General features: G+C 60.6%; 1 protein-coding gene across 2 annotated transcripts in view; it reads right to left on the bottom strand.

Moving 5' to 3' along the window:
• ATP2B2 (ATPase plasma membrane Ca2+ transporting 2) overlaps positions 1-13,535 on the bottom strand; it is a 194,675-nt gene that overhangs the window by 11,995 nt on the left and 169,145 nt on the right. Inside the window, exons 17-23 of one of the 2 annotated variants that reach the window (XM_029242568.1) lie at positions 9,618-9,724; positions 8,949-9,140; positions 6,507-6,720; positions 4,680-4,891; positions 4,424-4,531; positions 2,497-2,679; positions 586-672 (exon numbers count right to left, since the gene is read on the bottom strand). In XM_029242568.1, coding sequence (XP_029098401.1) covers positions 586-672; positions 2,497-2,679; positions 4,424-4,531; positions 4,680-4,891; positions 6,507-6,720; positions 8,949-9,140; positions 9,618-9,724 — 1,103 coding nt within the window. The remainder of the gene's footprint in view (positions 1-585; positions 673-2,496; positions 2,680-4,423; positions 4,532-4,679; positions 4,892-6,506; positions 6,721-8,948; positions 9,141-9,617; positions 9,725-13,535) is intronic. The other variant, XM_029242567.1, reaches the window with a different exon arrangement.

Below are 13,535 nucleotides of genomic sequence, written 5' to 3' on the forward strand. Positions count from 1 at the left end.
CCCTTGGCCTGACTTCGACCACAGGACTGTGATCTCATGGCCAACTCTGACCCTGGCCCTCACAAGCCAGGCTTTTCCTGACCGGGTATGACCCTACACTGATTGGTGTGCTCCACGCCCCCCAGCTGACTGCTCCCCTCTGGCCACCGTGACCCTGTGGGGGACTGTGACATTCGATCACTGAAACCTCCCTGACCAACGGTGATCCTTTGACTGACCCAGACTTTTTGACTACTTGTGACCCTCAGGACCCCATGACTGCCTGGTCATAACCCCTGACCCTGACCCCAGCCGACCCTGACCCCCTAAGGGACTGCCACCCCGTGCCTGGCTGTGGTCTGCTGACTGCCTGGGACCCTCCTCAATGGCCGGGGCCCCTCAGCCCCCTGGGCCTAATCACGACCTCCTGCCCCCCGAGTCCCTGGCGCCCCGGCCCCTGCCCTCCTGGCCGCCCGGCGCTGGCGGCGGTGGCACCCGAGGCGGTAAGGATTCACACTCACGCCCGGCTGCAGCAGGAGGAAGGCTGGTCGGAGAGGAAAGAGCATTGGACAACGACACGCGACTAGGGCTAGAGAGATTGGCTACGTCCTGGCTCTGGCTGGTGACGGAGGACTGTCTCCGCAGGGCTCCCTGAAAGGAGGCCCCGCTCTTGAAAGTATTGACTACTTCAATCTGCAACGGAGGAGAGAACGAGACAAGTTGCGAAAAGAATGGACACGACAGCTACACGACTGACAGGCGCCAGGCCACGAGGACAGCCGCAGCCACGGCAAGACAGCACGCCACTTAAACCAAAACGACAATACCAGGCACGCTCCAAGGCTCTGAGAGACGTCTGCTCAGCTCGGGCACCTGGGGTCCCCAGGGCCCGGTTGAGGGGGGAGCCACAGGGGCCCGGCCTTGGTCCTGCTCTAGTGACTCAGGGGCCAATGGGCTGGGCGGGGGCCCGCGGGTGGGGTGTTAAACATGGTGTTTGGAGGCAGAGGGGGTGCTCAGCCCTTGGGACCAGGCGTGCTGGGAGCTCTGGGGTGGACAGACCCTGGCCCCCCAGCTCTATCACTTACGAGCTAGACGGCCTTGGGCAAGTCACTGCCCGTGGCAGTTTCTTGTCCTTCAGAAGGGGCAATGCCACCTACCTGGCAGGGTTAGCTGTGAGGGGCAAAGCACTGGCCCACTTAGTGGTCCGTGAGAGTCAGGCTAGATAGGACTCGTGCTCACTCAAGAAACTACAGTCCCGGTGTCCTCCTCAAAGGCTTTGTGGCCAGGCTGGTGACAGCACCAGGGCTGTGTGTGTGCTGAGAGCTGCCGGGCCCGCCTGGGAAGTGGGGGATGGGGGCTACCCGGAGGGCTAGTCCCGGAGCCCAGACTGCTGTCTGTCAGGAGGCTCTGGGTGTGCAACCTGCTCCCCCGACCCAGTGCCCAGATAGGGCTGTCTCCTGAACCTCGGTTACCCCTAAAACTAGGTGCGGGGCATACCGACCTCTCAGGGGGCCGGGAAGGCCAATGAGATGATGTTTGGGACAGTCCCTGTAGGGTGTGAGGCAGCCCAGGCGACCTGTTTTTGTTGTGCTAGGTGGAAATGCAGCGGTAGGCCACAGTGTAGGACTGCAGGACCGCAGGCCCAAGGTGGGGGGCCCTGACGCACTTCCCAGAGCGTGACGGGGGCAGGATGACCATGAACGTCCCAGCACAGCTGTTCCAGGCCGGCTGGGCAGGAGACTGAGCCTCTCGGTTTCCTGGTCCCTCTGTTCCTCATCCTACAGGGCTGTGAAAGCACCCCGAGAACTGCAGCCCTGACTCAGGGAGAGGGGCCGTGTGGGAACACGGGGGCTGCATGTTCGTGGCGTGTGTCACGTGGTGGCCACGCAGTCCCGTTCTGAGGCAGAGACCTGCTTCTGGCCGGACACACATCCTGCGCGTGTGCTCTACATGTGTGTCCTTGGGGTGCGTGTGCGTGCATGTGGTGTGTGTGTGGAAAACCAACCTTTGGTCCCCAGTGGGGGCTAGGAGAGCGTCTGAAGCCCCCCGTGGAGGAAGATGTACGTGCATGTGCGCAAGCCCGCACCGCAGGCCTGACCACGTGGCCGGGAGAATCTGGGGCCCACCCCGGCCTGAAGCTGCCATCCTGGCCTCACGTGGATCAGTCTCCAGCTTCGCCTGACCCTCCTGGCGGCCCCCCAGCAACCCTGACAGGAGCCCCTCACTCACCTCGGCCCTCAAGGTCACCCCTCCTCCACCTCAGGGGCACCCCCTGCCCCCCGCCCCAAAGCCCACAGTGGGTGTGACCCCAGTCCGACCCCGGCCAGGTGGACAGGGAGGCAGGACCTTCCCGAGGAGGCCGCTCTTCAGCGGCAAGGCAGAGTGTGTGTGTGGGGAACATGGGTGCACAGGAGGCTGGTGAGATGGTGAGAGCGGGTCTGGACCCACCCTCATCCCCGCATCCCCATCGCCACCCACCCCGCCAGGCATGGGCCCGGCCCCAGGAGCCGCCTGTACCTGGGTCTGGATCCGGTTCAGGCCTCGGAACCACAAGATCTGGCCCCGCCGCAGCTCTCGCTCGGCGTGGTCTATCTCCTCCACGTCCTCGTTCAGCTCCTCCTCCGGGATCTCCTCCTTTTGCGTGAGCCTGCCTGCCTCCTTGAGGAACTTGAGCCTGCTGGTCGGGATGGTGGCGATGACCTGCGAGGGGCCCAGCTGTCAGCGGAGGGCTCGGCCTCCCTTCCTCCCTCTTGCTCTTCTTACCCACTGACCTAGTTACGTTCGACTCACTCCTTAACTCGTCGCACCTCTTCCTCAAGTCAATCTTTAGATTTCTTTTTAATTTTCTTCTTAATTCACTCATTCATCCAGAGGCAGGTGGAAATCGTGGGAAATCTGGGGAGTTGGACACGTGTGACTTTGGATACCCCAGACCTTACAAGTCCTGTGACTTTGGGCAAGTCATTTAACCTCTGTGAGCTCCGGCCTTCCCATCTGGAAAGCTGGGACCAGTTCTCAGAGCTGGAGATGCTGTGTCTAAGTCACTGGCCCTCAGGTCTCTGGCTTATTCTTCCTGAGGTCACTGGGTCCTGGGGTACCCAACCCTGGGCAACAGGGGCCCAGAGCTTGCGTGCCTTGGGGGCAGTCAATCCTGGGACTCTTGAAACGGCTGCCCTCCTGGAAAGGGAAGGCAAGATGGGAGGGGGATATGCCTTTGTTGTTACTCTTCCTCCAAAGGGCTTGTCCGTGGGGCTGAGGCCTGAGCGGCAGGCCCTGTGGGGCAGCTGAGGTGGCAGAGGTCAGAGGCCCCTGACATCTCCTCTAGGGACTGGCAGGGGCTGCCCTGCACACTCTCAGGGGTTCCCCGGGGGTTTAAGGTGGGCCTTGCCCGCTGGCATCCTCCTTAGGTGTCAGGAACCTGCTCATCCAGACGCCGAGGGCTCCCTGAGGGATTGTCCAGTGGGATGAAGATGCCCAGGCCCTGAGGGTGCCCAGGGAATGGCGTTGTTAAGTCAAACCTAGTTTATCAACTCTCCAAAGAAGCTCCAAAGTTTAAAGAAGATTGTTCTGAGGGAAACTAAATTTTATTCTTTACCTTCTAGTTAATTTCTCTCACTGGAATTTCCCACTCTAGCCTGGGAACAGCTTGAAGGCAAGACCAACGTCTTAGGCCTGTTGGGGCACCACCCACTGCCTGGATCCAGCTCTGGGTACCATGTCCTGGTCAGGCGTCTTTGAGCTGCAAGCTGTGAGTTCCATGATGGTGCGTGTGCGTGTGTGTGTGCATGTGCCTGGTGGGAGAACGTTCTGGGGTCATGGCTAGAAGGGCCCCTAGAGAGGATCCAGCCCAGGGTTCCCCGAAGCTGGGGAGGGCCACAGATGGCTGCAGACACAGCACTGTGATGCAGCAGGGTTTGCCCCTCTTACGTTCCCTCCGAGCTCTCTGAAGGAGCCTCTGCTTGGTGTCACAGCACCTACTAATGCTCTTTACAACAAGCCGGCTTCGAGCTCTGAGCCTTGGCTGGCCATGGCATCTAGTTAGAGCTTAATAACATCGCGCTTGTTACATTTTTTTGGTTAGCTTCTGTTTATGACAAGTGATACTGATTTTCCAATCATATCTGTAATATAAATTACCTTTTGAAATAAATTTCAGTTAGAAAAACAGATGTGACTAAAAGAAAGTATCAAGTAAATAACAGGATCAGCGGGGTGTATAGACAGAAGCAAAAATCACAGTGGCGATACCCAAATGACCAGCATTCGAGACCTGGGCCAAACCCCCATTGCTCCGGTCCCCAGAGACGGGGAGGCCCTTGCCCGGAGCCAGACAGCTAATCCATGGAGGAGCCATGACCCATTCCTGGGGCTCCTGGATTCCCCGTCCAGTGTTCTTTCCCTTCCCCTGCTGAGAGGCCCCTCCTGCAGCTCCCCGAGCACTCACCTGGCCCCAGACAAGCTCTCCTAACCCGATGAATATGCACCACAACCACTGGTCCAGCTGCAGCGGGGAGCAGCTGAACGGTTTCCCGCCAAACTGCACGATCACTATCTGGAGGCCACAGGGAGCAGAGAGAGAGACAGAGGGACAGGCCGTCAGGGGCCAGCTCGGAGGTCTGGGCTCTCAGGGCACTGCCGAGGGGCTCCGGCTGCCCGCTGCCCCCGGCCCACCCCGGCCAGGTCAGGGTGGGGCCTGGTACCTGGATGGTGAAGGTGCCCAGCACAATGGTGCAGAAGATGGGGTTCCGGAAGATGCCGTCGAAGACGTTGCGCTCGCCGTGGATCTTGCGGGCGTTGATCTCGTTGAAGAGCTGCATCATGACGAAGGTGTTGAAGATGATGGTGTAGTGCTCGGAGGGTGGCGAGTGCAGGGGCGCGTTCCTCCCGCTGTCGATCTGGAACATCTTCTCGCCTGCCAAGCCGAGAGGGCAGGAGCCGGGCTGAGGGACGGAGCTGGGGGGACGCCTGGCCCTGCATGGGGGCCTCTTCTGAGCAGCCGGGTGGGTCACCCAGATGCGGGAGGTGCTCTCTGGACACTGGGGGGCAGGTGGGCCTGAGCTGTGGGGTGTAAGTGAAGGGGTAACAAAACCCTTTCTCCTCTAGGGGAGAAAGGTCTTGGGTGGACTTTCTTCCACTTTTCCTGCAGAAATCTGATAAAGGTGGGAGGCCAGCTGTGCTACAAGGCGACAGGGCTTATGAAAAGCAACCCCTGGTTGGCAAACTCATCCGGACTGGGAGGATGTAGAGTGACCTCGGAATACCTGGCGGGAGACCATGGCTTTGGGTCCCCCCGAAAGTCTTGCTGCTTGTAACTGAGCACGTCCTTGCTGAGACCTCTGGAAGTGCAAGGGGCTGTTACAGGAGAGACCAGTTCCTGCATGGAGGCTGGAGCTTCCAGGCCAGGCTGGCTCTGGACTCACCCAGGTGGCCTCTCTGTCACAGGAGCTGCCACGTGGCAGTGTGTGGGGGACACAGCCCCGGGCTGCTGTGTGGACACCCACCCGCGGCATGCCTGATGCCGTCCTGCGTCCTTTTGCAAAGCTGCATGAGCTGGTGCTGGGAGGGTTTGTGGGGTTTTCTGAGTGTGAGGATCTAGCTGAGTCCAGGACCGCCCAGAGCAGGCGCTCAAGTGGGGAAGCCAGCGAGTAGAGCAGGAGCCCACCACGCCCCCCTCTCTCCCCAGCCTGACAGCTTTCTCCGAGTCTCTACTAATTCTGCATTCCCCGAACATCCTCCAAAGCTTTTCATGATCATCTTTGCAACCGTCCTGCCAACACAACGGAAAGGAACTGCACTCTGAGGAATGGGATCGTGTCCCATCGCCATCTGTACTCTGGACTTGAGGGCAAGGGCTCGTTGGCATTGAAAACCCAGCTCAGAGAGGCTCCGGGGACTCCAAGCTGGCCCCAACTTGCCGTGTGGCTGTGGGCCAGCTCCTGCCCGCCTCTGGGCCTGTCCAGGTGCCAGGGGTGGGCTTCGCCCGGATCAGCTCTGAAGCACCCTGGAAGCCAGGCCAGTCTTAGAACCAGCTAGGGTGCCACCTCAGACTGGCTGTGTGCCCTCTGGCAAGTCACCTCCCCTCTCTGTGCTCGGTGCCCTCATTGTCATGGGGGTTGGTGGTAGAGGGTCCTAAATAAACGTGTTGTGGAAACAGCTGGCGGGTAGGCAGGCATGCGGCTCTTTTCTGAGGATGGCGTGGTGAGGATCCTTCCAAGTGTGGGAGCAATGAGAGAAGGGGCTGGCCACTCCCCCTAGAGCTTCAGGCTCTTGCGGGGCTGACGTGAGGCACCACCTTGCACTGTGTACACAGTGTCTGGAGCTGTCATCAGTGGAAAAATCCCTGGCTTTGGAGTCAGCCAGACCTGGGGCAGGGCCAGTCTCTACCCAAGATTTGCTGTGTGACCCTGAGCAACTAACTTCACCGCCCTAGGCCTCCATCACCTCACCAGCACACAGGCAGGCAGCTGTGAATCCAGAGCACGGGGTCTGGGCCATGGTGTCCCCGGTGGGCAGGGTGGGGGACTCACCAACAAAAAGCAGGGTGAAGATGAGGGTTAGCTGGTAGACGGCGTGGCCCAGGATGTTCTTCATCATGGTCCGCGAGATGAGGGGCTTGTTGCGGCCGTATGGCTTCCTCAGAAGCAGGCTCTCCGTGGGTGGCTCGGTGGCCAGCGCCAGCGAGGCGAACGTGTCCATGATGAGGTTCACCCAGAGCATCTGCACGGCCTTCAGAGGGGAGTCCTGGGGATAGCGAGTGGAGAGGGGGCTGTCACGGCGCGGCCGGCCCACCTGCTGGCCCGAAGTGCCCGGGGTGGGGCTCCTTCCTGAGGTGTCAGCAGCTTCCCACCGGAGCCTTGAGGCCGGCTCTCCTGTGGGTCTTCCGTGGCTGGCTCACCCCCTGGGTTCCAGAACAGACGTGGAGCAGGTTTGCTAGGCCTTCCCTGGGGAACAGCCCAGACCCGCCCACTTCAGACCTGTCTTCTCCCACAAGGAGAAAATTGAGCCCCAGGCCCGATGGCCACCAGTTCCACAGCCCAGGCCCCATAAATACAGCCACATCCCCGCCATCTTCCCTCCTCCGCCTCTCCAGCCCCCGTCTGGACGAGCCTCTCTTCCAGGCTAAGGTCACGACCCTCCCACAACCACCTCCCGCCCAGACCCCACCTCCTCTGCTTCCCGCTACCTCTTTCCCCTCGACCACCAATGGCTCGGGCCTCTCCTAGCCCACAAACAATGCCTGGGACCCTGTCCCTTTTTTACTACCACCCAATTTCTCTTTACCTCTTGTGTTTACTTGAAGCAATTATTATGTGTGTCTGTGATGCCAAAAATAATGTATTTTCCTGGTAGAAAATTTGGGCAAGTAAGGAACAGAAGAAGCTAAAACTCATCAACATTCACCATTTACGGGTTCCCACCGTGCACATTCTGGTGTGGAGCCCCACGCTTCTCTCTGGCTGAGACAGGGATCACATATTCATACTGTCTGCGCACAGTCGTACCATGTGGTCTACACTGCCCGAGCACCTCCTCCAGGAAGCCCGCAGATCCTATACACCCAGCAGCCTGGACTGAGCTGGCTCCTGAGGCCCCTCCGCCTACGCCTTACACACTCACTCATCTCCTAGATATTTATCACCGCCCCTCGTCCAGGCCACCTCTCCCACCTCTGCCCGGGCTCAGTCACACTCCCCACTCCCCTCAGCTTCCTCCTGCCCATCAGCCTCCTCTATGCACCGTGGGGTCAGGGCCCCCATCTCCCCACCAAGGCCTTCACAACCCTGCCGCCAACTCAATCCAAGACCTCAGGCAAACTGACAGCCCCCTTGGCACCTCAGTTTCCTCATCTGGCACTAGCTGGTCTCCAAGAAGCCTGGTGTGAGCAGCTGTACCATGGGAGTGTTCCTCAAGCCACCACTAGAGGGAGCCTCTTGTCCACAGAGCAGGAGACAACCCTTGGTGCCTCAGTTTCCTCATCTGGCACCAGCTGGTCTCCAAGAAGTCTGGTGTGAGCAGCTGTACCATTGGAGTGTCCCTCAAGCCACCACTAGAGGGAGCCTCTTGTCCACAGAGCAGGAGACAAGGAAGGCACTTATGAGCAGAAGGGACCCCCGCCTCCACCCCGCCCTAGGCACCGCCCAGGGCTCTCACTCAGGGCTGGGGTGTTGGGTGCTGCCACGTGCACCCTCAAGGGCTCAGAGTACAACAGAGGGGACAGCATTCCCAGGGCCACACAGCTCTTCAGGGCAGTGCTGGCCTCTGGGCCTCTGTTGTGCTCTTATGGGCAGGACCTTGCCTGCCCACCTGGTTCTGGGAGGGGCCAGGCCTCGGAACACCTGCCCTCTCCTGGTCAGGCCCTGTTGGGGTGAGGCAGGAGGCTGTGCGAGCAATGGCAGGTGCCTGGCAGGCCCATTCTCTGAGGCTCGGTTTCTGCCTCTCTGAAATGGGGATCACCACAGTTCCTGCCTCGTGAGGCGGCTGAGGAAGCAGTGAGGCTGCAGGTGCTGGGGCCTGCCTGTCAGCTCCACGAGGCCCAGGAACCCCAGCACAGAGGCCTTTCCCAACGCACTCCACGCTGGAGCTGAGGCTCCTAGGGCCCTGCCAGCTCTGCAACCCCAGCTGGCTGCCTGTCCTGCCCCGGCCTCTCTCTGGCCCTTTATGTGGCCAGGGGTCCTGCCTTCCCTTGAGGATCACCTCTCCTGCCTCTTGGAGCAACGGCCAGGCCTGTGCCTGGGTCAGGCATATGTGGAGGTGGGCCTGGCATCTCCACTTGCTGGGTGACCTTGGGCAAATCCCGCCACCTCTCTGAGCCTCATTTCCTGCACCCTGTGGGGCTGGCGCCTACGTGGGTGGGTCTGTGATGCAGCTCCTGGCCCTCAGCGTGCAGGTGTGACGATCTGGGACACCCCGTGTGGGTGTCCGCCCTCCCCAGGCTTCGGCCTGCGCCATCCCGCCCCTGGAGGACCCACCTGCGTGATGCAGGCGCCCGTGAAGGCCACGATCACGGCCACCACGTTGACCGTCAGCTGGAACTGCAGGAATTTGGAGATGCTGTCGTAGACATTGCGGCCCCACATCACCGCCTTGACGATGCTGCTGAAGTTGTCGTCCGTCAGGATGATGTCTGAGGCCTCCTTGGCCACATCCGTGCCTGCGATGCCCTGTGGGGATGGGGACAGAAGCCTGGGTGGGGCGACCGGAGAGGCGAGCAGCGCTAGCGACACTGTCCTCACCCCTACACCAGCCCCTGCACACACCCACCCACCCCGCACCGCCAGGCCACACGAGGCATGCACGTGCGTGCACACGCATGCACACCACAGCCCTGCTCCTCACAGACCCAGCCCTGAGGCCAACAGTCTGCCTTCAGGAAGGGGGGCCCTCCACTCCCTCCCCCTCCCTCCCCTCCCTCCCTCCCCCAGACCCATCGCTACAGGAAGCCCCCTCTACCCTTCCAGGGAGACCCGGAGGCCAGGCCGAGCCTCAAGAGTGCTGGGAGCATCAGGTGGACGGAGGGTGGGTGGAGTGTGCACTGGGGGTGCTGCACTCCCTGCAGGAGGCTGTGTGGTCCACGCTCCCCTAACCCCCTGCCTGCGGGCTCCTGCCGGACTCTGCCCCGGGCCCCCGCGAGCTCCTACCATGGCGAAGCCCACATCGGCCTTCTTGAGCGCGGGCCCATCGTTGGTGCCGTCCCCCGTCACGGCCACCACCTGCCGCTGCTCCGTGTGTGTGCTGTCGATGATGCCTGTGGGTGGGGTGAGCATGTACTGAGGGCCCTGGGACTCCCAGCGGGGCGGGGACAGCCTCCTCTCTGGCCCCTGCCGGGCCACCCCCTCCCGTTGAGCTTCTTCCCAGCACCTGCAGGGGACGTGGGGCCCCTGAGTCCGGGGCCGGCTGCGGCCCGCTGTGGTCCGGGCCTGTCGCCTCTCCAGCATCCTCTTTGCTTTCTGCAGCCCGTGGCCACAGTGGCCGCCGCCCTGGCCGGACGCACCTCCGCTCTGCCTATACCCCAGGGGCCCCTCTGCCCTCCTGGGGCACCAGGGTTTGGCCGGGGGGCCTACTATGTGCTCCCTCAGCACCGTCTGCCTGGGGGTGGGGCGGGCGGTGTCAGCCACACCTGAGGAGGCCTGGGCTCTGCCGTTTGCCAATGACTGCTCTCCAGACGTTCATCCTCAGTAAAACCTTCAGCAAATAACAGAGCGAACAGATGACACACGGCCCCTGTCACTGCTCTGGGGCCAGTAGAAAAGGATGCGTGATAGAAGTCGTCACTGGGTGTGTGTGGAGTTTGCGGGGTCCCAAGCAGAGACATCCATGGCAGGACAGAAACTCGGGTGTCAACCTTGATACATCCCTGTCCCTTTCCGCACATCAGATGCATCACTGCGTCTGCGGGTCCTACAGCCCCGAAGCCCCACTGGGATCCTTATCCTCCTCTCCGCCACCCCACATGCAGTGCCTCCACTCCCCCCTCCCTAACACCAGGATCCCCTCCAATCTTTTTTTTTTTTTTTTTTTTCGGTATGCAGGCCTCTCACTGCTGTGGCCTCTCCCGTTGCAGAGCACAGGCTCCAGACACGCAGGCTCAGTGGCCATGGCTCACGGGCCCAGCCGCTCCGTGGCATGTGGGATCTTCCCGGACCGGGGCACGAACCCGTGTCCCCTGCATCGGCAGAGCGGACTCTCAACCACTGCGCCACCAGGGAAGCCCTCCCCTCCGATCGTCATAGCAGCCCCAGGGCCTTTCTCTCTGACACCTGAGTCTGAACCGGGCTCCCAGCACCAGCTGAGAGTCATACTCTCACTGCCCTCAGCCTCAGGATGACGCCGAGTTCTCGGCTCTACCCGCTTGGTCCTCCGTGGTCACACCCCGCCCATTCTCTGATCTCTTCCCTCCCCCAGCCACCCCCAGCCTGTGCTTCTGCCACGGGAACGGCTCTCCGTCCCATGCAGCTGGCCAGCTGCCTGTCTTTGCACAGGCTGTTCCCTGGGCCAGCCGTCCCGTCACCCAGTCACCCGGTCTCAGCCCGGCTACTGCTTTCCCTGGGAAGCCTTTGTGACACCCTGAGGACCCCCGCCCACCCTAATCAGGTCCCTTTTGCTCCCACACGTGTGTCCTGCAATTGGCAAACCGCAGCAGGCTCTGGAAGGAGGGAATGAGTTCCCTGACCTGGGGCACTGTACCCCCAGACCCTGTCTCCCCACAGCTCCCTGCAAGGGTCAAAGCTCCACCCTCTTCAAGGTCTGGCTTCAGGACGTGTGCACCGGAAGTCCTCCTGGCCGCTCCCCCAAGCTGTTCTGCTGCCCCGGATTATCCAATCTCTGTGCACTTGGCATTTGAGGCCTTCACTCCCCCGGTTCCCTGGGCCCTCCTGGGTGCTTCTCCGAGGCAAGGAGGGGGCCAGTTTTCCCCTGTGGCTCCCCAGGCTGGCCCAGCTCTCCTACAGCTCCCGATAGAGGGGGGAGCTGCAAGAGCCCCTTCCCCCAGACCTCTTTCCCCCACCACCAGTGCTGACACGCCCCGCAGTGCATGGTCCCCAGGGACCTCCCTGTGGCCGACTCCTATGGTTCCTGTCCTATCTCTGGACCTCTCAGCAGCTATTCACACCGTGGACCACGCCTTCCCCCTCAGCAGGCCTCCTTCCTCGGCCTTCTTGTCCCCCGACCCCTCTGGCTGCCTCTTCTTGGTGACAGACCCGCTGACAGGTCTCAGCCTCTGCTCACCGCTCAGGTGGGAGGTTTCTGGGTCCAGCAGCTCCTCTGCTTACCCCCACTCATCACACCCCACCTATGTCTTCATGGGGGGCCAGCTCTCTCTCCTGAGCCCTGACTCCATGGACATCTCCACTTGGATGTCAGAGGGCCTCCAGCTCGGCCTCCTAAAGCAAGTGCATCAGTTTCCCCTCAGATTGGTCCCTTGTGCGACTCCTGACACCTAGCTGCCCCCTTGTAAACTGTGCAGCAGGCTCTCAAGCAGGTATAGACTGAGCAATCCTGGACTCCCCTCTCCCCCATCCCTCCACCCCATCTGAACAATCGCCGGGCCCAGGCCCTTCCTGCCCACAAAGAGTTCTCAGACCCGTCCCCTTCCAGTGCACCTGCACTGCCACCACCCCTGCCCAGGTGTCACCGCTCACAGCTGGACAGTCCTGGTGGGCCCTCTGCTTCCAGGCCACTCTCCACACAGCGGCAGGGAGGGTGCTTTCCCCTTCAAGGCCCTCCCTCGGCTCCCCACCTGGGCTAACTGTGCAGGTCACCACTTGGCGTTCAAGGCCCTATGTGATCTGATGCTGGCACCCCCTTCTCTGGCCTCCTCCTCTTGTCTCTCTCTCTCTCTCTCTCTCTCTCTCTCTCTCTCTCTCTCTCTCTCTCTCTCTCTCGCTTGAGGCTCCAGCCCAGCCAACTGAACTTCTTTCAAGTCCTTGAAAGTGCCTGGAAATCTCTGCCTCTGGGCTTTCATAGTGTAGTTCCCTGTCCTGCCTGAAACACAGGCCCTTCCCCCTGGCCCCCCATCCCACCTTCCATGGCCTGCAATATGACACCCTCCCCAGCTCGAGTTAGAGGCCAGCAGAGGGCCCAGATCACCCTTCTCTCCCACCAGTGCAGCCTTTAGCTCTACGTAGGGAAACCACCTATTCAATGTCTGCTGGATAAAACCTGGACCATAAATTCCAAGACGGGAGGACCATGTTGGCCAAGACCTGGGCCTGGCACATACTAGATCCTCAGTAAACATTTATCAAGAGAATGAGTGAATGAATGAGTGCATGATTGAATAGGAACTGGGGATGGGTTGGGGGTGGTCTCCTGCTTGGGTATCTGTGGTTCTGGGGCTTTGTGTTTCTGTTCCAAGGCCAGATCTGCCTTCCTTAATGTCTTTGGGCAGCACCTTTAGGAGAGGAATCCAAGATGCCCTAGGGATGACCTCAGCCAGAAACCTTCCCCCTACGGCCATTTTACAGATGGAAAAATTGAGCCCTGGTGCTGGGCAATTGCCCAAGGCCACAGAGCAGGGCAGGGGCAGAGTCTGGATTTAAACCCAGGCCTATGGGACTCTGAAAGTGCCCAGCATCTGACCAGCTAGATGAGCTCAGCGAGGGGTGTGCCCTCTCCCTGGAGGGACTCAGGGAAGAAGGACACTGGGTTTTGGCTCATTTCTCAGATTGCTATTCCCAGGACAGCCCATTCCCGGCGTCCTGGTTACACATGTCAGATAGCATCCTTAGAGAACAGGCAGACCAAGGGTCTCAAACTCACAAGCTCTGGGGCCAGACTGAGAACATAAGTAAATGAAATGGGCGGAGTGTCAGACAGCAGTGGTTAAGATGGCATCAAATGGGAGCAAGGAGGGTCTGTATAAAGTCATTCAACTTGAACATTGAAAAAGACACACCACCCAAATAAACTCGTCTGTGGGCCCCATTCAGCCCTCAGGCCATGAGCTTTGGCCCCTGGATAGGCAATCCCATTGCTGCCCATGGGAGGTGGGGCCCAGGGAGCAGATTCGCCGCCTCCTTATTTCACTGTGGCCCTTAGCAGGCCTCCCAGGGTGTCCC

Source organism: Monodon monoceros, unplaced genomic scaffold (assembly GCF_005190385.1).
Source record: "Monodon monoceros isolate NGI ecotype Baffin Bay Population unplaced genomic scaffold, NGI_Narwhal_1 Super_Scaffold_3, whole genome shotgun sequence".
NCBI lineage: Eukaryota > Metazoa > Chordata > Mammalia > Artiodactyla > Monodontidae > Monodon > Monodon monoceros.